A 23,238-nucleotide genomic window follows, 5' to 3' on the forward strand; every position below is an offset into this window, starting at 1 on the left:
AAGTACTGTTGTTTCGTATGGGGTGAAAAGACATCGGAGGAGGAGGCACAATCTGGCCCAAATATGGTTCCTCCGAGGATTGGGTTTGCCAAAAATTTAAACCTATATGTACTATTCTATTCTGTTAAATGTTTTGTCTGTATATGTTGTGTTGGTATTTCTGTGTGAATGAAAGTCTGTGTGTCTCTGTTTTTATCTGATAAGGTTGTAAATTTAGCCAGCCAGCCAGCAGGAGCAGAAAGGCTGAGCTGAACTGTCCTTGAAATTCCTGTTACTCCCTTTCTTCAACCCCTCCAGACTAGTTTCAGAGGGGCGGAGGGACAAGGAGGGAGAGAAAGGAAAAAAAAAATCTTTTTCCCTCAGACCTAAGAGGCATGCTGGCAACCATTTAACCATTTCCTGCCTCACCCAAAAGAAGAAATTTTAGTGTAATGGGAAATAACAGAAAGTTAAGTGAATTCATTCTGGTCGTATTTGGAATTGTGAATAGGTGAAATGTGTCATTCTTAATTTAATGTTTCAGATAGGTTAGAATTTATTAAAGTTTGGTGGAAGTAAGCAGAAGATTAGAAAGTAAAAAAATCTCAAGTAAGCAACTTAGAGCTGAGAGTTTTGGATTTAGGTTTAATTAGATCAATATATTTGATGCCAGACAATGTATTTAAAGTAAAAAGATAATAAGTTTAGGTTTTTCTTTTTCTTTGCAGGGTGGGAGGGCCAGAAAGGGGTGGCCTTGGGAATCCTGGCACAAATAAGAGGAGGGCAGAGACACCCAGGAGCATTTCTGCCAAAAATATTAGATCCATTAACAAAAGGATAGGTATTTGTTAGATGCAACATTAATCTAATGTAACTGTTACATGCTTTTAAATTTTGTAATTTATTACATATAGATTGGGGTTTTAAAAAGATGTAATAGAAATTTGATAATTTGAAACTTACATTTGGTTATAAAAAAAAAGAGCTGAATAGGTTAATGGCTTCTTTTAAGTTTTAAGTAAACTTAAATAAGTTTAAATTTTTAGGTAATCCATCTAAATATTGTATTAGAAATTGCATTGTTAAGCTAATTAGTGAATTGGTTAAAAAGAGTTGTTATGAATTGTTTTTTTGTAAGAGTTTTCTTGTTGTAGCATTCTTATTAAGAAAATGAGAATGCTTTAAAAATGTGCATGTATATATATATATATATATAGGTGTGATTTTCAAGCCTGTTTCATCTGAGCATGTATTATGTTAAAAGTTTATTTCTGTTGTTGAAAAGGAAATTTTAGCTAAAATTGTTTTTGCCATGAATCAAGCATTTACTCTAAAGTTAATTTTTTAAAAGAAAGTTTATGGGCAAATGTGAAAAGGCTTTGGGTTTAGGTCTTTTCTTGTGATTTCTGTCAATTAGTTTCAAGGGGATTGTGATAAATTGCAAACTGTACATAAGAAAGGAAATATTTGTTGTATTAAGAAATACTTTGTAAAATCTTTCGTATGGGTTTTTGGAAGGCCTACCTATCCAATTTGTATTTGTAAGTTACAAAAGTGGGAAGAATTTAGTTTCTCTAATGGGATATGAAAATGCAATTGGTGTCATCTGAAATTTATTGTTCGGGTTCATAGCTAAAACAATTTATCACTTATGAAAATTATGTTTGCCATTTGTAATTCTAATGCTAAAACCTAAAGCTGGTACACTGTGTGTATATGTGGGAAAAGAAGCAGTCCTCAGGCTAGTAACAAGTACAGACCCAGCAGCTGAGAAGATTGTATATAGAACTTGCTTTGGTGAGAATTTGAAAATGTATAAGAAATGATCTTCAGTGATTGGCTCTTTAGGGCAGATTTAGGATCTAAGAAGTAAGTAAAATCCCTGGGGACATTCTTTCTAAATCTAATGGGAATAAACAGATATTGTATCATTGTTACATAGAACAAAATTGGGATTCAAAGTTAGCTGTAATTGTATTTTATTTACAGGGGGATTCAAGGAAAGGAATCCCTTACAAAAAAAAAAGGGGGGGGGGGGCCAGGTGGTCTGGGAGCTCCAGGAATGGTCTTGATGGGAGTGGCCAGTAAACTGGAGATTTGGACTGATAGAATTAAGAGTGGGAAGTAGAATAGACTTGGGCATAGTGATAGAGTGGACCTTAGAAGAGCCGGTTCACGTGAAAAAAAAAAAAAGAAAAAAAAAACCAAGGAGTTTTCAAGGTGAGGTTTTCCAGGGCCTTTAGACAAATGGGACTAAAACTCTTTTGGGGTAATAGACAAAGGTCCCAACTTGGAATGAGATCTTTACATGTTACAAAATGATGTAAAAGCAATTAGTATTAAAACAATTAACTGAATTAATTACTGAGACTAAATCAGAGACAACTTCAGTTTGGGAAAAAGAATTTCAGTCTAATTTTCTTAGAGGTAGGTAGCCTCTGGTAATATTTGGCATTGAAAGTTAAATGATTGTTTTGATTTGAATTCATTACATGAACATAAAAATTCAAGTTAGTGTTTGAACTTATCACATGTGTAGCTCATTCTTTTAGATTGAGCAGGGTTAGAAAGAGATAAAGTAGTTTGGGAAACAGATATAAATCTACTAGAGCAATGACTTATGATTGTTATTCAATCAGGAACTAGAACATGTATAGAAAGGCATGTAGGCTACTTAGACCTGCTTCAAAGATGTTCCTTGGCCAATGTGAAATTAGTCATGTCTGAAACTGATTATTGGAGCTTGCTATTTTAAGATTTTTGTGGGACTATTAACTGACTGTTCTTCTGAGTCTAACTCCAGGTGTGGATAGCAAGAGAGGTGGTCTGAGCCACTGATCCATGATGCCAATAAGCCTGTGAGATGCTGGTATGAACTGCAAAAGGTGATCTCATGGGAAGGTTGGGAGAGCGACTGTTCAGTCTGGGCTGAGGTAGGATTCTTCTGACTCAATTTCCCCACTGACACCTGGCAGACTTGAAGCCTGGCTGAACACCAGTTGACAATCTACTCCTGCCTGGAATTGACATGAAGTGAGGGAGATGTTGTTTCCCTTCAATGTCCCTACTCTTAGTGGCAAATTCCTAAAATCAGAAGTTTTGTAAGTAAAAATACCAGATCTGTTGAATAATAGATTGTTGGTAGGGGAACATCTGAGGTTAAGTCTAAAATTGAGCTAACAGGTTTAGGACTTTAGACCAACAACAATAAGTTAGGGTCCTCTAATTCTTAGTAATAGTGTGGAGATGATTAGGTCAAGGGCTTGTGAGACTAGCATGCATAGTTATTATTTTGTCTTAGTTGGTTAATGTTAAATGAAAAATGGTTTGTGGACTATATTGTAAATGCTTTAAAAGAAGCATCACATGATCAGAAGTTGGAATTGTTTTATGATGTGATATGCACTGTGTTAAAAATGATTATTTCTTGTATTTATATAAGTACTGGAGCCTGGTATTGACTCCTTAGTGAAATCTCATCTTCCTAATGAGGGAATGAATAATGACTTACTGTGAAATGTAGAAGCTGCATTTTAATGTGAATTTTCTTTTTTTGTTAAATGACAATTTGTCAAAGTTTCAATTTTGATTTTTGTAAGAATGATAGGAGTGGTAATCTAAGATGGTATTAAGTTCAGTTCTGTAGGAGAGTGGACATCTGGATTTCTACAAGAAGATGAAGAGAAGAAGATGCTGAGATGCTGTGCTGAAGACTGTTTGAAGGAGCATTCAGATCAGAAAATTGCATAAGATGATATTTTTCCCCAGACTGCTGTATGAGATGGAACCTCTAAATGGACAGTTCATTAATTTAAATCTCTGTATCTGTACTTATGACAAGGGGACTGCCCCCTGTAATTTGCTAATGTGTCAGTTAACTTTGCTTCCTTCCCATATTCATATAAAAGGGAGACAGATGAAGGGAAGGATTCATAAGGGAAAGAATGTGAAGAGGTATTTATTGATTGGATTTAGGTGTGGAAACAGGAATAAAATAAGAGGAGGGAAGGAATATGGGTAAGATTGAACCTTGAACTATCTATTCCCCCATCCCAATTAAAAAAAAAAAATGTTTAGCATGATTGGGAAGCCAGTACACAAAGTTATGGAAGGTTATTGCATTTAGTTATTAAACTCTCAAGCTTCATGCTTGGAGACACACTTTATCAGTATTTAAAAGCTCCATCTGAAGCGTGTGTGAGAACACACAGAATTTGGAAAGGGATAGCCAATGAGATATATATATATATATAAATTCATTATAAGTTTTGTTATTTGGGGAACTATACTAGGATTACTATTGTTTGTTATTAACAGGATTCTCTGTTCAGCAACTGTCCTAAGCCATTAATCACAATATCTAAACAGGACTCTTCTATTAAGACCGTATGGACTTGACAAACCGTGGGAACAATGCAACCAAAATGTAATACCCTGGGAATGTCCCTTTTAGGCATGATCCTGTTCCCACTGCTGGGACACCAGGCCCCAGTTATCAACTCCCCCCTCTTGAAAATAGTTTCCTGGCCCTAATTCAGACCATTGCGGACACCTTTGAGGTATCCGACTGTTGGATTTGTGGGGGGGCCTCAGTGGTTAAGCCAATGGCCATGGGTAGCAGTACCGCTGAGTCCAGTCTGGATCTTAAGTAATAGATCTGTAGTACATGACAGAACAAGATTCTGGACAAGCCAAGAGAAACACCAATGGTCTTTGTCCGAATCAGTTCCAGGTGAACACTGTTTAAACCAAACAGGACCTGAATTGCAGGAGACATGGCTGGGAGAAAGTAATTGTAAATGGACATTCACACAAAGGCCAGAAACCCTGGCTCGTATTGATTGTGCCCAGTATGCAAACAGATGGGATCAGAACGGTATTACCTGTTCAGATGGTAGGGTGATTCCCTGTACACATTCATTTTTCCCACCCTCTTCATACGAAGAGAGAACAAAAGGAGAATATCATGAAAGTTGTGGGTATAAGTTTTACAACCCCTCTGATCCCAGAGAACCATGTGAAGGGGGTCACGACCATGACTATTTGTGGAGTTGTATATATATGAATAGTATTAAGAATAAAACAGAATATAAAGAATGGGTATGGAAGTGGGAGAATGGAACACATAGGATGATGTTTGATACTTTCTAGAGTGTAATCAATAGAACTGGGGAGAATTATCAACATTGTAGATGGAAGAGGAAACAACAACTATGGAAGGGTAAGTCAGAGATCATGAAAGGGGGACCATTAGGCCCGGATGATGTGAAGTACTTTCCGGCTGTGGATTATAGAGTAAGACTGTTTCTAGAGGAAAATCCTGCTTTGAGAGGGCATTATTGGATATGTGGACAGACAACCTATGCTCACCTTCCGCTAAACTGAAGAGGTGTTTGTTACATTGGATTGGTGAGACCTAAATTCTTTTTCTTGCCTGAATCAGGGAAACAGCATCTAGGGGTCCCTCTATATGATGATCTAGCAAAAAGAAAGAGGAACATCGACACCTCCCTCACTCAGACTGGAAATGCAAATGGGTGGGGCGATACTTGGCCTCCTGAGAGGATAATCAAAGAGTATGGGCCTGCAACTTGGGCTCAAGATGGGAGCTGGGGTTATAGAACCCCTATATATCTATTAAACAGACTAATCAGACTTCAAGCAGTAGTTGAAGTTATAACCAAACAGCAAAGGCTTTGGACTTATTGGCTGATCAAGCCACACAAGCTAGGGAAGCAGTACTGCAACATAGATTAATCTTAGATTATTTACTTGCAGAAGAAGGAGGAGTTTGTGGGAAACTCAATTTATCTACATGTTGCCTAAAAATTGATGATAATGGAAGGATAGTGAAAGAGATCACCAAGAATATCAGGAAAGTGCTCATGTTCCCATACAAACTTGGGGCTCCCCTTTCAATACATCCTGGTGGTCCTGGTTTGAGGGGAGCTGGTGGAAGAGGTTACTGTGGTTTGGCCTTATAGCAATTAGTGGCATTGTATTACTTCCTATTTGTTTACCTTGTTTGATCTCACTAATTACTAAAATAGTTAGAAATTCTTTACTAAAACTTGCTAGAGTAGAAGAAAGGACTGAAGGAGCCATTCGATTGATGATATTAAAGAAGGAAGGTTGGGCACCTGTGGAGACAAGAGACATGAATGATCCTGATTGGGATGAGGAGATTAATAGTGTGAGATTATGTTACAGAACTTCGGTTGAAACATCCGTGAGAAGTCTTCAGGCTGATAAAATAAGAGGAGGGATTGAGTGGGATAGACTTAGTGAAGACTCCTCAGATTGTAATTTTTCTCCCAGGGGTGAGGTAAGGCCTAAAGGCTCAAGGTTACAATATTTTTCGAATAGAATAGTTCCATATAAGGATATAAAACTGTGTAGTGTATTAGGGTCTCAATGATTGGACAAAACTTACATAATTCCTCGATGTCTTCATTTCAAAAGGGATTGGTTAGATTTCATGTCTAGAATGTAAGACCATATTCTCAGCTAATGAGGATAATGGTCAGTGGGGGGAGGAGGGACTTGCATTAGGGTCTATATAAATCACTGTCCTGTTCTTTGTCTTCGGCTTTCCTACTCCTACAGGTGAGCCCCGCTTCTCGAGAATCGAATAAATCACTTTTCTGTCATCACTTTGAGAGGCCTCTGAGTAATTGATTTATGTAGGGACCTGAGCCATCCCACACAGTATGGTTTTTGCCTTTCTTTAATAAATACTTGTTCAGTCAATCAGTCAGTCAACTAGCATTTATCAAGTACTGCGCAAATCTCTGGGTAAACAAAGAAAAGTCCATTTCCCTAAACCAAACCAAAAAAATATATACACACAGAACCTGTTCAAGGAGCACACAGGCTAATAAAAATTGACTTGAAATGTTGATTTGACATAGGTTTCAGCCCTAAGTCATCAGTGTGTCTAGAGGAGAGAGTGTGTAAAAGGGAAAATATAGCTGGAAAAGTTGGGACCAGCTAGATGCTGCACATTTTTGAATACGGAACATCAGCTTTAGATCTGTTATGTGAGGTTTTAAGTCCTACCTCTCACATACATTAATTAGGTATGTCACCCTAGGCAAGTCATTTAACCTCTCAGTGCCATAGGGAAGACAACAGGTGCAGATGAGATGATGACCTGACTTAGAAGAGGAAGTTTACTTACTGGGAGTTCTCTATACTAATGAAATTATAGGCTGTCCTAAACCCATATCCCTCTGTGCCAAAACAATTTGAGTGCTCACTCTGTGCATTAATACGGTATCTTAAAAGTTATAAGGGTTTTTATTGGTCATTTATTCCAGCCTCCACCTGAATCACATATCATCTTTATACTATCTCTGATCAGTGGTCAATCTGTATTTCCTCCAATGGATGACTTGAGGAGAGAGACATAGAATTCACTACCATCTCCTATCCCAACTCCAGTGAGGCCAAAGCAGCTGTTCCCATTTCTAGACTACTCTAATGGTCAAATTTTTCTTCTATTGAACTGAAATCCAATTATTTTATTTAATTTTAACTCAACAATCCTAGAACTACTTTCTGAAACCAAAGAGAATAAATTTAATCTTATTTCTACATGAACATCTTATTATGTAAAGATGTTAACCAGAATAAAGAGAGGTCACAGGAATCCAAGCTGCAAATCATTTACTCTAGCCTCTTCACATTACATGTATGGGAAAAGGTGCCTAGAAGAGGCTAAGTGACTAAGCCACGGATACTAACAAAGATTATATTCAATCCTGGGCCTTCTGACTACTTTTATTTTTAAGATGTATTGCTGTATTTTGTAAATTGATGCAGCATTTTTACATTCATATTTAGTAAACTAATCCAGCATTCTTACATCCATATTTATTAGGGAAGAGAAGTGCTGTGAATAGAGAGCTGGTCCAGGAGTCAGGATGCTCTGCATCCAGGGCAAGCCACAACCTCTCAAAACCCCAGGCAACTCTCTTATGCTACAAATTGCAGAGGAGGTGCCAATTTAGATTGATAGAGGAAGTTCCTCACTGGAACCTTCTTCTAATGATAAAATCACTGATCTAGTCTTAAAAAAAAAGTTATTCATTATTTTTTAGTGTTTGCCTAATTGGACAGTACTCCATCTTTCTCTATTTTTTAAACTAATTTATATGTTAAAAGAATTTCCTTTCTTGGAAGATTTAAAAAACTCTTCCCTTGAATTCATATGGATGACATGGGAGGGTTTGGTGTTTTTTGGGGTGGTAAGGTGGGGAAGTAGGTTAATTTGTTTTATTTTTTCCTCTGAGACTTTTGCTATTTAAGTAACAAATTTCTGTATTATCAGTTTTGTTCATTTGCATTTTTAAAAATATTAACCTATCTTAAGCTTTCTGATGCGCTAATATATATGGCTTTGTGTAATATCCTTGAGGATTTCCTAATTTCTTTAACATTTGCTTTGATATTTTTTATTGTAATTTTGTTGATTTGTGTTTTATCTCGCTTCAGAAAAAAACTGCTAATAATTCATCAATTTTTATTGGTTCTTGATTTTAATTATAAGTTCAACTAAGCCTTCATTTTCTAGTCTCCCGTTTTTAGCTTTTCCATCTCTTATTTCTAAATTTTCTTTTGGATTGCTTCCTTACTTCCACCCTGGAATGTTCAGATAGTTCCTGTTCATTCTAGTTCGCCATTATGGTTTATTTCTTTTTTGTAGTTTACATATAAGATTTGCCTTTTAAATAAAAAGATGGATTTATTTTACCACATTATATATGCAAGGTACATTATTCTACTTTCAAAAAAGTCCTTTCAGTATATTTATCTGTGGAGTAGTTCTCTATCTATAATTCAGAACAGTAAAACACAGACTATGTTACTACACAAGTGAATTCATCAATTTTCTGTACACAATTCCCCCCTTGCTGCTTGCAGTAACTAAAATGTTCACATGTGAAAGGGGCAGTACCTTAAACAAATGCTTTTGTTACTCATGTACAAAGCGACACTGCTGCTTCCAGTGAGAAATGACCCTATGGCCTGGGTTGTACACTTGCCAAAAAGACTATTTTATGAAGAACTCGCATGGGGCAGGTGATCACATGGTGGCCAGAAGAAGTGATACAAGGACACTCTCAAGAACTCTGGATTTGACTGTGCAACATGGGAGACACTGGCACAGGACTGCTCAGCATCACGTGCCCACATTTGAAAGGGTGCTGTGCTCTTGAGCAAAGCAGAATTGAGACAGCATAAAGTAAATGCAGGATGTGCAAATTTGGGATATCCACCCCAAATATTCAAATGAACTATCTGTGCCCAACCTGTGGTACAGCATTCCGAGCTCATATTGGTCTGATCAGCCACAGTCAGACACACTGAAATTTCACTTTACAATGGTGATGTCATTTTGGTCCTCTTCAAAGACGAAGGACAACAATCAACAAAGCGATACTAACTATAATCAGATTACTTCTGCTACTGGTACCAAAGCTAAGGATATTGTTTTTTTCTGGTGTTTTGAAAATACTTAAAGCACATTATGTATTTTGTTAAGAATTTATTCAGCATGGAATTCCTTGTCTACAAAAGTCATAGTAATTATCGTGGCTCTTTATTAATTAATCCCAAGATTGAGATATTCTTTTGTTTTCACACCAAATGGGGATTTAAGGATCTAACTGTATGTTCTGAAGACTTGTGCATCAGTTTGGCAAATTTTATTTTTCTTCACTTGTGGATCTCAAGTTGTTCTTTCTAAAAGGAGGGGAAAGGATTAGGTGATATTAAAAGGTTCTTTACATAGCTAACATTCTGTGATTAAAATACAAGTACAAGTACAATCTACTTACGGTCTGTGAGACTAGCAATCCCCGCAAGAGTAGTGATGGGAACATGAGGCATATCCCCATTCATCCTGAAATGTTGGGATGGTGTTGTCTACACAAGTACTTTAGCTTAGGTGCCAGCTATCATTACTTCCCATCTCCCAAACACTGCAAGACAAAAAAACACAAAATGGCTTGTAAAATTGGAAAAAAAAAATAGAGGGTGACTAGTAACGATAAAAATAACATTATTGGCAAACTTTTAATTGAACACAAAACAAGAAGATCTACAGAAAAGGAGCAGTACTGTTTTTCAAATATATTATTGGATAACCGTACTGAGAGTTACCAGTTTGTCTAGCACTGAAACAATTCTTTTGTATAGAGGCCAAACTCTTTAGTCGGTACAAACCTCTCTGCAAAAAGGCTCCAACTTATCTTCCCAATCCTGTTAATCAATTGCTCTTTTGTAAGACCTTCTTTTTTCTTGGTCTGCCTGGGCTAAACTCACTGTTGTCAAGGACTCCTGGTGTTTTCCTCCCTTGGTACCTTTGCTTATGTAATTTTCCCTTCTTTTCATCTTGCCAATATATTGTCTGGATACTTATACATCCTTCAAAGCCTAGTTCAAGACCTGATTCTTTCCTGGTATTTTTCCAGATCCATTAATTCTGGGAACAATGACCTCAAACTTCTTGAAATGCACGGCACTTATAAATTCCTCGTAACTGCTTTTGTAATTTACTCATACTTATTTTTCAGTTTTTTATGCCCTACTTTCCCAATAAGATCATAATTGTGTCCTGAAAAGACAATTCTGCCCCACCAAAAGGTCAATGCTGATGCTGTCAGGCTTACATATGCATATATAAACAAACCAGTAATGTTTGTCAAGTTTATAATTTTTATAAAATTTTACTTTTTGCATCTGGTATCTTATGCATAGCATACCCTTAGTAAATTTTTAATGACCAACTAATTTGGCACAAAAGAATTCTATCACAGCAGAAGGGGCTGGCTCAAATCACCTTGACCACCATCTTTCTTCAGATCCTGACAGAGACAGCCCAACACCCTGAACCCAAGAATCTTGGGAACAACAATGCTTCTAGCCCAATTCCCTGAGCCATCATCCTGGGAAACAACCCTTATGGAGATGCAGCATGGTAACTGCTCCTGAAGGTGCTATCCAAGAACCAGAAAAGAAAGTTCTTTTCACCAAAGTCCTCAGTACTACCCAATGGTTCAGCATCGGAAACGTATGTGATTTTAACAGTGAAAAAGACATCACACAACAAGCACTACTATTTGCTTTGCCGTTACACTCTAATGACCATGGGACGTTTCCATCTGACTAGCAGCTGAATCCTTCCTTAAATGTTGTTTGCTTCATTAGAATATGAGCTCCATGAGAACAGGGACTGTCTTACTTTTCTATTTGTATGCCCAGTGTACTAACCACTTGTCAAATGGGCTGTATTAAAGAGATTTTCAGGCATGAATTGGACTAGTTGTCAATAACACCACTAATCACTTCAAAATTCTGTAATTACTTTTCTCAGGCAATTGACCACCACAGGCATTGTGCAGCTGAGTGTCAAGCAAATGCATTGCTAGTAGATGACAGTGAAAGTAAGTGGCAAAAAGTACAAGAAAGCAAATGAACAGACAATCCTGGTGTGAACAGAGGAATTCTAGCATAAGAAAACATTCTGGGGCAAAGAGTCTGAAGAATTATGGAATCTTAGAGCTGGAACAGATTTTGTGAGTCACTTGAACCCTATCTCTCCTCCCAATGTAAGAGCTTTAGTCTCTGCTTGAAAACTTCCACCAACACTAATGCAATGTTGGTAGAGTTATGAGCGGAGCCAACTATTCTTAGAGCAATTTGGAACTATGCCCCAAAGACTATAAAACTGGGTATACCCTTTGACACAGTAATAGCACTACTAGGTTTGTATCCCCAAGAATTTTTTTTTTTAAAAAAAAGGAAAAGAAAAAGGGAAAGGAAAAATATGTACAAAAATATTTATAGCAGCTCTGTGGTAGTAGGGAAGGAAATTTGTAACTCAAAATTTTAAAAATTGATAATTTTTTTTTTTTACATTTGATTGGGAAAAATACTCTAAAAAAGAAGAAAAAACTTCCATTGATAGGAAGCCAGAAGATGGAGATAAAGAGGGAAGTGAAGCCCACTTTTTTGGAATGTAATTTACTGTGCTAAGTGATTTTTTTAAATAGATAATCCTTCTAATTCTTGGCAAGTATATCTTGGAATGTGAGGTTTTACTTACTTCTATTTGTATCCTCAAGTCTTAGCAACGTTTTGCACACAGTAAATGTTTAATAGATGCTTAATTAATTCATTCATTATTATTTATAATGAAATCTGCTTCCCTTTAAATATCATTTCATTGGTCCAAGCTCTTAGTAATGAAACAATAAATAAGCTAATTCTTCCACTGATGTGCCAGCTTTACAAATGTAGGAAATTCAACATATCTCTCGCTTTTTCCCTTCTTTTAGAAGGTTCTCCCTTCCTTCATCTTCCAACATAGGCATTCATTAACCATGCATTAATCAATCAACAAAGGTTTATTAAACATCTACTATATGCTAGGCAGTCTGCTAGGTGCTGGGAATATAAATAAAATGAAACAAAAGGTCGTACATTCTAAAGGAGGAGGTACAAATGTACATGTAAAAACAGAATAAATATAAAAAGAATATATACAAATAAATAACAAGTAATTAAATACAAAGTAATGTGAGAAGGGCAGTTAAAGGGATTAGGAAAAGGTCTATCAAGAAGACTATCTTTAAGGAAGAGAGAGATTTTATGTGATGAAGGTGAAGAGGGATTGGATGTTAGGCATGGGGGACCACCAGTGTAAAGGACAAAGATGGGAGATGGAGTGTAATATGTGAGGTACACGGACAAGGCTAATTTGTCTGTACTTCAGCATGGGAAAGGGAGTAATGTTCAGTAATATAGGTTGGGACCAGGTTGTACAAGTCTTTAAAAGCTAAAGAGAAGTTAAGTTTTATGCCGTAGCTAATAGGGAGCCACAGGAGTTGATTAAAAAGGGAAATCACATGACTGGATCTGCACTTAAGGAAGAGAATTTTGGTGAGTGTATGGAGAATAGACTGGAGTAAAGAGACACTTAAGGAAGGGAGGCTAATAACGCTGTTGCATTAATTTAAGTGAGAAGTGATGAGGACCTGAACTAAGGTTGTCGCTATGTGAGAGAAGGGGCTAACACAAGAGATCTTATAAAGGTAGAAAGAGTAACATCTAGTAATCCTCAGATAATGTATTTTCAACACCTCCCTCTCAAAAATTTCTGGTTGCTTGCCTTTGCACATACTGTAGTTTGTCAATCTTGCTCTTTAAGGAAACATGAAATGTCTTTCCCTCTGGTCATAAATTATCCCCTCCTTTCCTATGATCCCCTAAGTTACCATGTATCTACCGTCTACTTTATATTGTATTTATTTTAATACATATGTTATTTCTCCCTACTTACTACTTTAGAACAGGGATTATGCTTTATTCTCCTTTATACAATACTTCTCACTGTTTTACATACTGAAAGTGCTCAATGAATATTTATTTAACTGGAAGTATTGCATCTAGAATTGGACACAATAGTATGGTATCCTAAAGATAAAATTTGTACTGAGGAAATGTTTTTAAGAACAGCATAATGGACAAAGAGTTAGTTCTCTTTGAGAGTGAAGGACAAACAACAACTGGACAAATATATAATGGAATAGTACAGAAGTATAAGAAATGATAGACATGATTAATAATAAGCAGAAAAACTTATCTAAGTGAAGGAATCATAGCCAAGAAAAAATATTGACAATGACTACACCAATTTAAATGGAAAGAACAACCACAAAACAAATGAAAGTGAACATTGCAGAATTACCAAAAACAAGCATGGTCCCAAAGAAGAGAAATGAGAAGATACCTCCCCTTACTCTTCCGTAGGGTTGGGAGATCTGCAGGGGTGAAATTCTGCATGTATTTTCAGACTTACTCAATGTAGTGACTATTTTTTTTTCCCTTAAAAGGAGAGGGAGGAAGGTACGAAAATTCAGTCAATGCAATGAACAAAAGATACCAATAAAAACTTAAAAAAAAAGAATAACATAAAAGAAAAAACAAGAATAGACTATTTAAGCTCATTAAAGGCAGGAGCTATTTGCCTATTTTTGTAGCCCTAGAACAGTTTTTAGTACATAGTAAAGTATTAATAAATGTTTCCTTACTGAGTGATTGGAAGAGCTGGCAAACAGAATATTGGTAATGCTATAAATTCGTTCATCTATTTTGGAAATCAATTTGGAATTGTGCAAGGAAAAGAGTAAACTCTGCATACGTTGAGACCAGAGATTCCACTACTGGGCATATTACAGAACCCAATGAAGTCTAGGAAAAAGAAAATGGTCCCACATATTAAAATATTCATAGTAGCACACTTTGTGGATGCAATAACCAAACAAAACAGTTGCCTACTAATTAATCATGCCTGAAAAAATGTGGTACATGAATGCAATAAACAGAATATATGTGTCCAGTAAGAAATTATGACTGAGGAATTCAGAAGAACATTCAGATCTCTACGAAATGGTGCTGAATGGAAAAAGTGGAAGCAAAAGATACACGATAATTACAATAATGCAAATGAAAAGATCATGAACTGAAAAACCAATAATGCCCCCAGAGACAAGACAGTGAAACACGTCTCCATCATTATAATAAAGAAGCAAGGGGTTGCTAGAGCAGAGCATTCTGTACATTATCAGAAAAACTTCTTAAAAAGAATAATAATAAAAAAGAAGCACCAGGAAGGGATTGGGGTAAAGAAGGAAAAAAATAATACTGTTGTGAAAGGGGATAGGGCATATCTTTAATAAAATAATGATACACTTACAAGCACTCAAAGTAACAAGGTACTTTCACTCACCCAATTTTACAGATGAAGAAATTGTGCTTAAAGTCCCACATTCTGTAAGAAGCCTTTCATAGTCTCCTTAATTCTAATGCCTTCTCTTGGACATTACCCTCAATTTAACCCATCTATTATCTTGTCTGTATACAGTCATTTGTATGTTTTCTTCTCCATTATACTGTGAGCTCCTTGAGATCAGGGACTCTCTTTGCCTTTCTTTGTATCACAGAACTTAGCACACCTCTGGCATATAACAGGTGTTAATAAATGCTAGTAGACTTACTAGACTCAAGAGATTGATTTGCTAAAGGTCAAACAACTCGTAAGGAGCAGAATTCAAGTTGCTTGGGGAGAGGGGGCAGGATGTCAAGAGGTTTGAGAGGCACACTACCTATTTTATTTTATAGTAGTACAAATGTGTAAATATGAAAACACCACAAAATAAAAAGGCAGCAAATATTTTACATATTTTTACATCAGATCAAAGCTATGACCTGTATGATTTGAAAAACAAGACAAAACAATAATGCTTTCTAGGCTTAGCAGTTGCAGACTAAACATCAGATCTATCATGTGGCAAAAATTCACATTTAAATCTATATACATGCACATATTAATCTAAGCACACTCAGAAGCCCTATAGTACAGACTATATGATGTTCATTAAGCTGGGCTTTTTGTTGACCTACTTTTTTTTTTTTTTTTTTTACCACCACACAGATTGGAATAGCTGAGGAAGATGAAGCCTTTTGACTCTTCTGACTAAATTCAGTGTTCTTCCTACCATGCTTCTTTTGGGGGCAAACGGATTACAACGAATTCACAAATGGACCAAGACTCTTCTGCTATTCACAAAAATACATGCCATCACACTATCTCAGCATCTCACAAAATGAATATTGTACACCCCTGTCTTCTCTTTGAGTCTATAAATATCTATATACTTCACTAAAAATCCACAACTTCTTTTAATTTCACTATTAACAAATTAGACAGACCTCATTAATATTTTAATACTTCTGATCTTAACCAAACAGTTTAACTGACAGGTGACTTTTATTAGGGAAAGGCTGTGGAGTCTGGCAAAGCTTTAAATCTAATTCTAGATGCAACTATTTGACATTGTGGATAGTGCTGGAATTGAAGCCAGGATGACCTAGGTTAAAATCCACGGACACTTATTTAGCCGTGTGACCAGCCTCAGTTTCTTCATCCACAAAGTGGGGATAGCAATAGCACACAGGGTTTTGAGGATCAAATGAGTAACTTTGTAATGAGTTTGCTTTGCAAAAGAGCTATATAAATGCTAGCCATATATAATTTGTTTTAATGTATTCCCAAGGTTAAATGTTCCATTTAAAGTCTTTTTGTGCACTGAGAAGTGACATGCTTATTGAGGTTAGTTGGCCCTTCTCTTTTCCAAGGACAATCTTTCTACATCTGCTTTTGAAATCATTCTTTCCACTTTTCTTCAACAGCTTCCTTAATCATTCACTCTCTAATCTTCAATATCTTTGTACAGGTTCACTGCCTATTCCCTCAAGTTACTTTCCTTTCTTTGTAAATGCCGAGGAAAAATGTCTACACTTCTTGCCTTCACTTCCTTATTTCTCACTCTTCAATCCTTCGAAATGTGGTCTGCAGCCTTTCTGCTGCATCTGACACAGCTGAGCACGCTTTCCTCCTGGACACTTTCTCTCCTCTGAGTTTTCATGAGACTTCCCACTCTCAACAATCCTCCCTATCTATGCTGACTAGCCCCTTTGTAAGTGGCTCCCCACCCATAGCATGTCACCTAATTGTGGGTAAAACCAAAGGGTCAGTCTTGGATTCTTCTTTCCACACTTATTCCTTGGTGATCTGATCAGCTCCTATGGTTTCCATTATGGAGATGACTCCCAGACCTATATATGTAAGCCCTGGCTCTTCTCTGAGGTTCATGTTATAATTGAGGGGAGATAAATAGCAGCTTTCAGCTTCAAATCAGATGGAAGGTCCAGGGGTAAAGCATATGGCAATACATCGGGTCTTTTCCATCAATAAAAACCATATCATGTACTTTATAAAGCATACAAAAATCGGAAATTACGAAAGATCAGATAAAGATAAAAGATAAAAAATAGGACAAAATCTTATTTTAAGCAAGATTTGTGATGGGCAAGGGAAACTAGAGGAAGGTGGACAGGGCAGCTTAGGTTTATGGGAAGGGGAACAGATGGAAGGAAAATGAAACCCTGTCTGCCTGGGGAGAAGCTTGGGACTAACTGTCTAGTACAGCCCACAGTAGGTATAGGCAGGGAAAGGAAGGCAGAAGCAGGGGGTAACTGTAAACAAACTGAGTGGTTGTGCTATTCTCCTTATTTCCAATATTTTTTCAGGCACCTCCAACGAATTGTCCTGAGCGCATCTCCCCACGGAGAGCGCATAGTATATTGAGGTCAGTATTCAGTTTCCCAGGAAAGGTTAGCTTTGTTCCAAAGCCCCAAAGTCAGACTGTTTAATTTCAGAAGTCATTTTTACAAGAAGAGCCATAGGTTAATTAGCCAGGTGAAATAGTGAATAAATTAGTACTAGAAAACAACAACTGCAGTTCCAAATCCTAAGCCTTGACGGCTGACCAGAAATATCATTTTCAAAAGGAAGACTTTACAGGTGTTAGGTCCTGAACAGGAGGAGTTCAGCCACAGAAGGCAGGGACCTTGTATTTGCCTTTGTTTGCCTCCTGGCACTTAGCCCCAGATCTGGCACACAGTAAGTGGTTATTGACCGATTAAAGGAAGAAAAATTACTTTTATTCATTAATACAGGTTTGTAAGGTTGACACTACAAAGCAAATCCTGAGTTCTATCTATCATCAGAACCAGTTCTCTGAGTGGCAGTAACAGAATGATGTCTCATCCAGTCTACTACAACCTACAGAAAATATCAGTGGGAGCTCATTAGAGACACCTACTCTTGGAGGACACATAGAACCAATCCACTATAGTTCTAATGTGTATGTGAAGGGGATGAATGTACCTCCCAGGCTTGTTAGGATAAATGCGATATTTATAAAATGCTTCATAAATCTTAAAGAGATATAGAAATACTGTTTTGTTGTTTTTATTATTATAGCATATGTGTGAAGGATGGATTGGCAGAGGGAAGAACGAGAGGCCAAGAGACGAACTGCTAAGAATTTTTCCTAACCTATTTGGTGAATAAGCAATGCAGTACAGTAGAAAGAAGACAGATTTAGAGTCAAAGGGCCTGGTTTTGAATCTACCATTTAGCTGTGTTACCTTGGGCAAACTACAACTTGTAGGTCCCTTCCTGCTTTCAAATTGACAACTCTCACATGGAAGCAAAATCTCCCTCTGAAACATTAACCCACTGCTCCTAGTTCTGCTTTTTGGTAACAGGAATATGGTGATTTCTGGCACAGGAATGCCTGAAGACAAGTCTGTCCCTCTTCTCATACAACCCTCCCACCCCCAAACACATGTGTGTATACATTCACACATATATATGCACACACAATGGACTATACTACTTTGTATTAAAAAGGATAACAGTAAAAGAATAAGTTTCAGCAAAAAATAGGTGATGTTGATCACTTAATTCATTCTCACTTGTCAGTCATATCCCTGCCCTGTGGGACTAGAGCAAACAATTTTTCTTCCCTTCCACTTTCATCTCATATTCTAAATAAATAACAGGCCACAATATCATACATAGCCTCTAAAGACTTCTGATTCAGACCAGTCTAAGGCAAGAGTTCAAGTAAGAAGAAATGCATGGGAGTAAGCAAAGGTAAATATGAGTTAAGGGACAAAATAGCCATAGAATAATGGAGGCAGAATTTACATGACTTAGCAATGACTGGAAGGGGGTAGGTGGATGAAGACCAGAGAGAAGAATTAAAGAAAGAGTGGCAACTTTCTCATTCATTTTAATTGTTTTAATTATTAACACTACAACAATATAGCTTACTACATTATGATTTAAATATGTTGATGCAGCTCAGTCTAGGAACCTAATTACCAATGTAATTTCTACAGAAAAATATATTATGGGTTCTAAACTAATTTGTAAATGGACTTCTGCAACAGAATTCATTTATCAGTCTGGACTACCTGTATATTTCAACTATCCATGCAGTCCTCTATCATCTAGGATAAATCAAAGAGTTGGTTCTAGTTTCTGAATTATTAGGAAAAAATAAGATAACAATTTTGAAATTTCTAATTTAACAAAATTTGAGTGGAAATAGCATAATTTATACTATTACTATTATGCCAAATTTATAACGATCTCATTAATTTTTCAAATGAAATGTAACAGTAGACAGAGCAACAAAAAGCCCCTTTGAAGTAAAAGATATAATAAAAAGGGCAGAAGAATGTAAATTAAAAGAGATGAGTTTGTTTTTCTTGGTGCTCTTCTACTAAGTAGTAGTGTAAACTAGAGCACTTAAATCTTTTAGCTCTTAGTTTATTCAGGTTCTTCACACAGTAGACACTTAAGCGTCAGCTGTATTATCTTCATCTACAGAACAGATTGAATTTTGTAAACTCAAAGAACCAGTCCTACCATCTACTGGCAGAAATAAAGAACTGCAAATGAATCTAAACACTTTCTTTAGAGTTTTAAAAGATCCCATCAGATTTAAAATCATTTAATATCAATTACATATATACATACATTCCGCCCTGCCCTGAACATGACAAAGAATTGAGAGATATATGATCCAACAAGAGACAGAACTATTTATATTATTTTATATTAAAACAAAGGGCTTTATGTTAAACATAAGGCTAAGATTATGAAATTTCAATAAAGTGTTGATTTACATAGGTATAAAGAATAATGGATTCAAAAAGAAATGATGTAATTATACTTGTATTTTACCAATATTATTCCTATTTCTATTGAACAAGTCTATTAATTTGCTTTAATATGACTATTCTAACTTTCAATGGGGCTATAATCTGCCCTGGTGAGACCAGCTTACTGTGTTTTAGGCAGGAAGTTTTAGGAAAGATTTTTAAGCAGGAGTGACCCAAGCAGTCAAGACTGGAAGTCATTCCATATGAGAATGGGTTCAAGGAAAAATATAGGTGCTTAGCTTGATGAAAAGATTTAAGATGGAGGAGACAAAATGGGTTTTGTATTTTTTTCAAATGGATAGAGGAAATTTGGACACAATTGTAGATAACAAAGAAGGAACCAGCAGAAAAGAGGGGAACAAAAGATTAGGGGGAAAAGTTAATCAGAAAGTGTAGGCCATTTGTTGGAGAAGAGGGGAGAGGAGATTAAGGACACATATATTGCCTTAGAGACCTTCCAATACAACTCCCTTCATTTTGCAAATGAAGAAACTGAGGTCCAGGGATTATAAATCATATGTTCAAGGTATAAAAGACAGTAAATGGGCCAGAATTTGATCTGAAAGCTACCAATCCAACACAACTACACAGTACCACTATTCCAAGCAGTTCTTCAGGACTGCTTTCAATAAAAGTGTATAGAGTGCCAGTTATAGAGTCAGGAAAACTTGAGTTCAAATGTAACCTCAGATACTTAGAAGCTTTGTAAACATGCAACAACATTACCATCTTCCTTATCAAGAGATTTTGTTTCACTCTATCTTCTCAAAAAATGAAAGTATGGTCTCAAAGAAAGACATGAAAAACTGAAGATGTGAAGACTCAGTTACGTGTTCGATTTTTGACAGTTAGGATGGTATGAAGAACCCTCTTATTTCAGTTCACCTACATTAATTGCCAGTAGTTTGACCAATCCAACGATTTGAGCCTTTTGTCAAAAGGAAAGACTAAAGATAGGACTGGTCATAGCACTGCAAGCAAACCCTATATGAAGGGGGATGGGGGAAAAGAGGTTTATGTTTGAAATGTTAGAAAACTTAAAAGTTATCAATCAAACAAATTATAAGCTATTTGCCATGTTTAAAACCATAGAACTGGTGGTCTTAAAGTTTCTCTAATGAAGTAATATTCTGTAAAACACTAAAATGAATCTTGCTTTACTTGACTAGACCTATAATTTGATGGCATAGGGAATTCCCAGGGAGGAACTTCCTCTATTAATGCAGACTGGCAATTTTCTTTGCAACTTATAATCTGATTTACAAAATGATGCTTAAAACACAATTTTGTTTTTCTGCTGTGTGGTATTTCCAATAATTCTTCTTTCTAGATTCTGCTTTAAAGAGTCAAAACCTCTGAGTATTAATAATCTCAATGAAAATAACTTTCTTAAGTTTTTATTACTAGTACCTTAACTGAGACATTAGATCAGCTCCAATAACTCAAACTTGTTTTTTTTTTTCTCTCATAACTTGTAATACAACACAGGGTTCATAGCCTACTTCATGTATTTTTTTGAAATTATCTTGAGTTTTATAGAAATATAACTTTAAGATTTTGAACTCAAAATCAAGTCACATGAATTTTGAAGATTCAAAGCTGATTTTTATCTGAAGGTTTTAGAGGAAAAAAAGTCTTCTGTCCTTTATTGTCATGGTACAGCCTTTATCAAAAATGCTAGTAGTCCACAAGAGGGCACACTTTAAATGACTATAACTGAAAAATCAAGGAATCATCAGAGCTGAAAGAAACCTGAGAGATGACTTAGTCCAGAGGACATTCCTTACCTTCCTTGCCTACTCACTTTATACAGAGAAGGAAACTGAAAGGGCAGGGATGTTAAAGTAACTCCTTGAAACTGTATGACCTTGAAAAAGGATTTTTAACTCATTGAAAAATAAGGAGTTTGTGTCCCTTCTGGCCCCTTTATGATTTAAATGTTATTATTTTATAAAATCGAAACTTAATTTTAGCAGACAACTAAAATGTTAGCCAAAGTTCTATATTAACAGAAGGGCAACACATCTGAATCTGGGGTAAAACTGGGAACAAATTACTTATCATGTCTCGTCCAGTTTCCTCCCCAATCAGATCATAATATTTCCATAACCTATCTGATGATGAAATGCATGAGGAAAAAAATAAAATCATTACATAAATGGGAGAGTATTATTATTTTTAAACATCTGATATGCAGTGACTTGTACAGGTAGGAGCAATATAAATGTCACCTATTATCATAGTGATATCAATTGCCACCAAAAACTGAGGAATAGAAATTGAATCACATTATTTCATACTAGATGGAGGAAAAATGCAGGGAAATGAATATTAAAATGGTTATATTACATCCATCTAATCATAGTATCATTTAATAACAACTAACATTTAAAGTTGGCAAAGTGCTTTATAAATATTTTATCTTCACAACAACTCTAGAAGATAGATCCTGTTATGATCCCTATTTTACAGATCAGGAACTGAGACAGATAATAGTTAAGTAACTTCTCCAGAGTCACACAGCTGATTCCAGGTCTTGTACTCTCTCCATTGAAAAGTAATTCAAATACAAAGAATGAAACAGTCTCTTACTCTAAAGAAGCTTACATTCTATGGGAGGAGGGGAAGTGGGGGGAGAGAAAAAGAGTATATACATATAGATACAGAATAAAAACAAAATGAGGTAGCGAGGGAGGGAATTAGCAAGTGGAGGCAGCAGGAAAGGTTTCATGTAGAAGATGGAGATTGAACCATAGCTTGCAGAAAGTGACGGATTCTGTTACAGGTAAAGAAAGAGACCACTCATTACAAGCATAGGTGATGGCTAATGCAGAGACATATAGAAGGGAGACGAAGTGCTGTCTATGAGGAACAGAGTGGTGAGACCACAGAATGCTCTGAGAGTAGTAAAAACATTAATGCTACAAGGATATATTGGGATCAAGCTGAAAAAGGTGGTGGTGGGGGGGCTTTAAATGACAGGGAACATATTTTAATCCTAGATCAACAGGAGTTGGAAGTGCATTGGATAGAACTAGAATTACAAGGTCAGATCTGTAGTACTCAAGGAAAGTCTAACTTTAGCAGGTGCATGGAACATGTATTAAAGTGGGGACAATCTAATCAGAAGGACATTGCAGTAGTCTAGATTAAGAACATGATGAGAGCCTGAACTATTCTAGTGGCTATTTGAGTAGAGAGAAGGGGTTAGATGTGAGAGATGTGAAGGCAAAAACGATTTGACGATTTGGTGAGTGGTTAAGATATAATGGGGTAAGGGAAAGTAAAGAGTTCATTACCATCTAGATTACAAATTCTAGATTACAAATCTGGGAGAATAGAAGAATGAAATCAGAGAGAATACAGAAAGGAAACCCAAGACAGAACTTTAAGTGAACGCTTACAGGTAGGGACATGAGTAGAAGAGATATGGATAAGCCAAGAGAGAATGAGAGGGAGTGGTCAGAAAGAGAGAAAAACCAAGAGAAAGTAGTATCATGAAAACCCAGAGGAGAAAGTAAAGGTTTGAATATTAAGAGTGAAGAGACTATCAAGAAGAATGACAACTGTGTAAAAAAAAAAAAAATCATCCTATTTGGCAAACCAAGC

At 36.3% G+C, this 23,238-nt stretch overlaps 1 protein-coding gene across 3 annotated transcripts in view; it reads right to left on the minus strand.

Moving 5' to 3' along the window:
* NIPBL (NIPBL cohesin loading factor) overlaps positions 1-23,238 on the minus strand; it is a 271,821-nt gene that overhangs the window by 123,550 nt on the left and 125,033 nt on the right. For all 3 annotated transcript variants that reach the window (XM_072605795.1, XM_072605797.1, XM_072605796.1), the window contains one exon: positions 9,822-9,965. In XM_072605795.1, coding sequence (XP_072461896.1) covers positions 9,822-9,885 — 64 coding nt within the window. In that variant the 5' untranslated portion in view covers positions 9,886-9,965. The remainder of the gene's footprint in view (positions 1-9,821; positions 9,966-23,238) is intronic.

The sequence above is a fragment of the Notamacropus eugenii genome, chromosome 4 (assembly GCF_028372415.1).
Source record: "Notamacropus eugenii isolate mMacEug1 chromosome 4, mMacEug1.pri_v2, whole genome shotgun sequence".
Lineage (NCBI taxonomy): Eukaryota > Metazoa > Chordata > Mammalia > Diprotodontia > Macropodidae > Notamacropus > Notamacropus eugenii.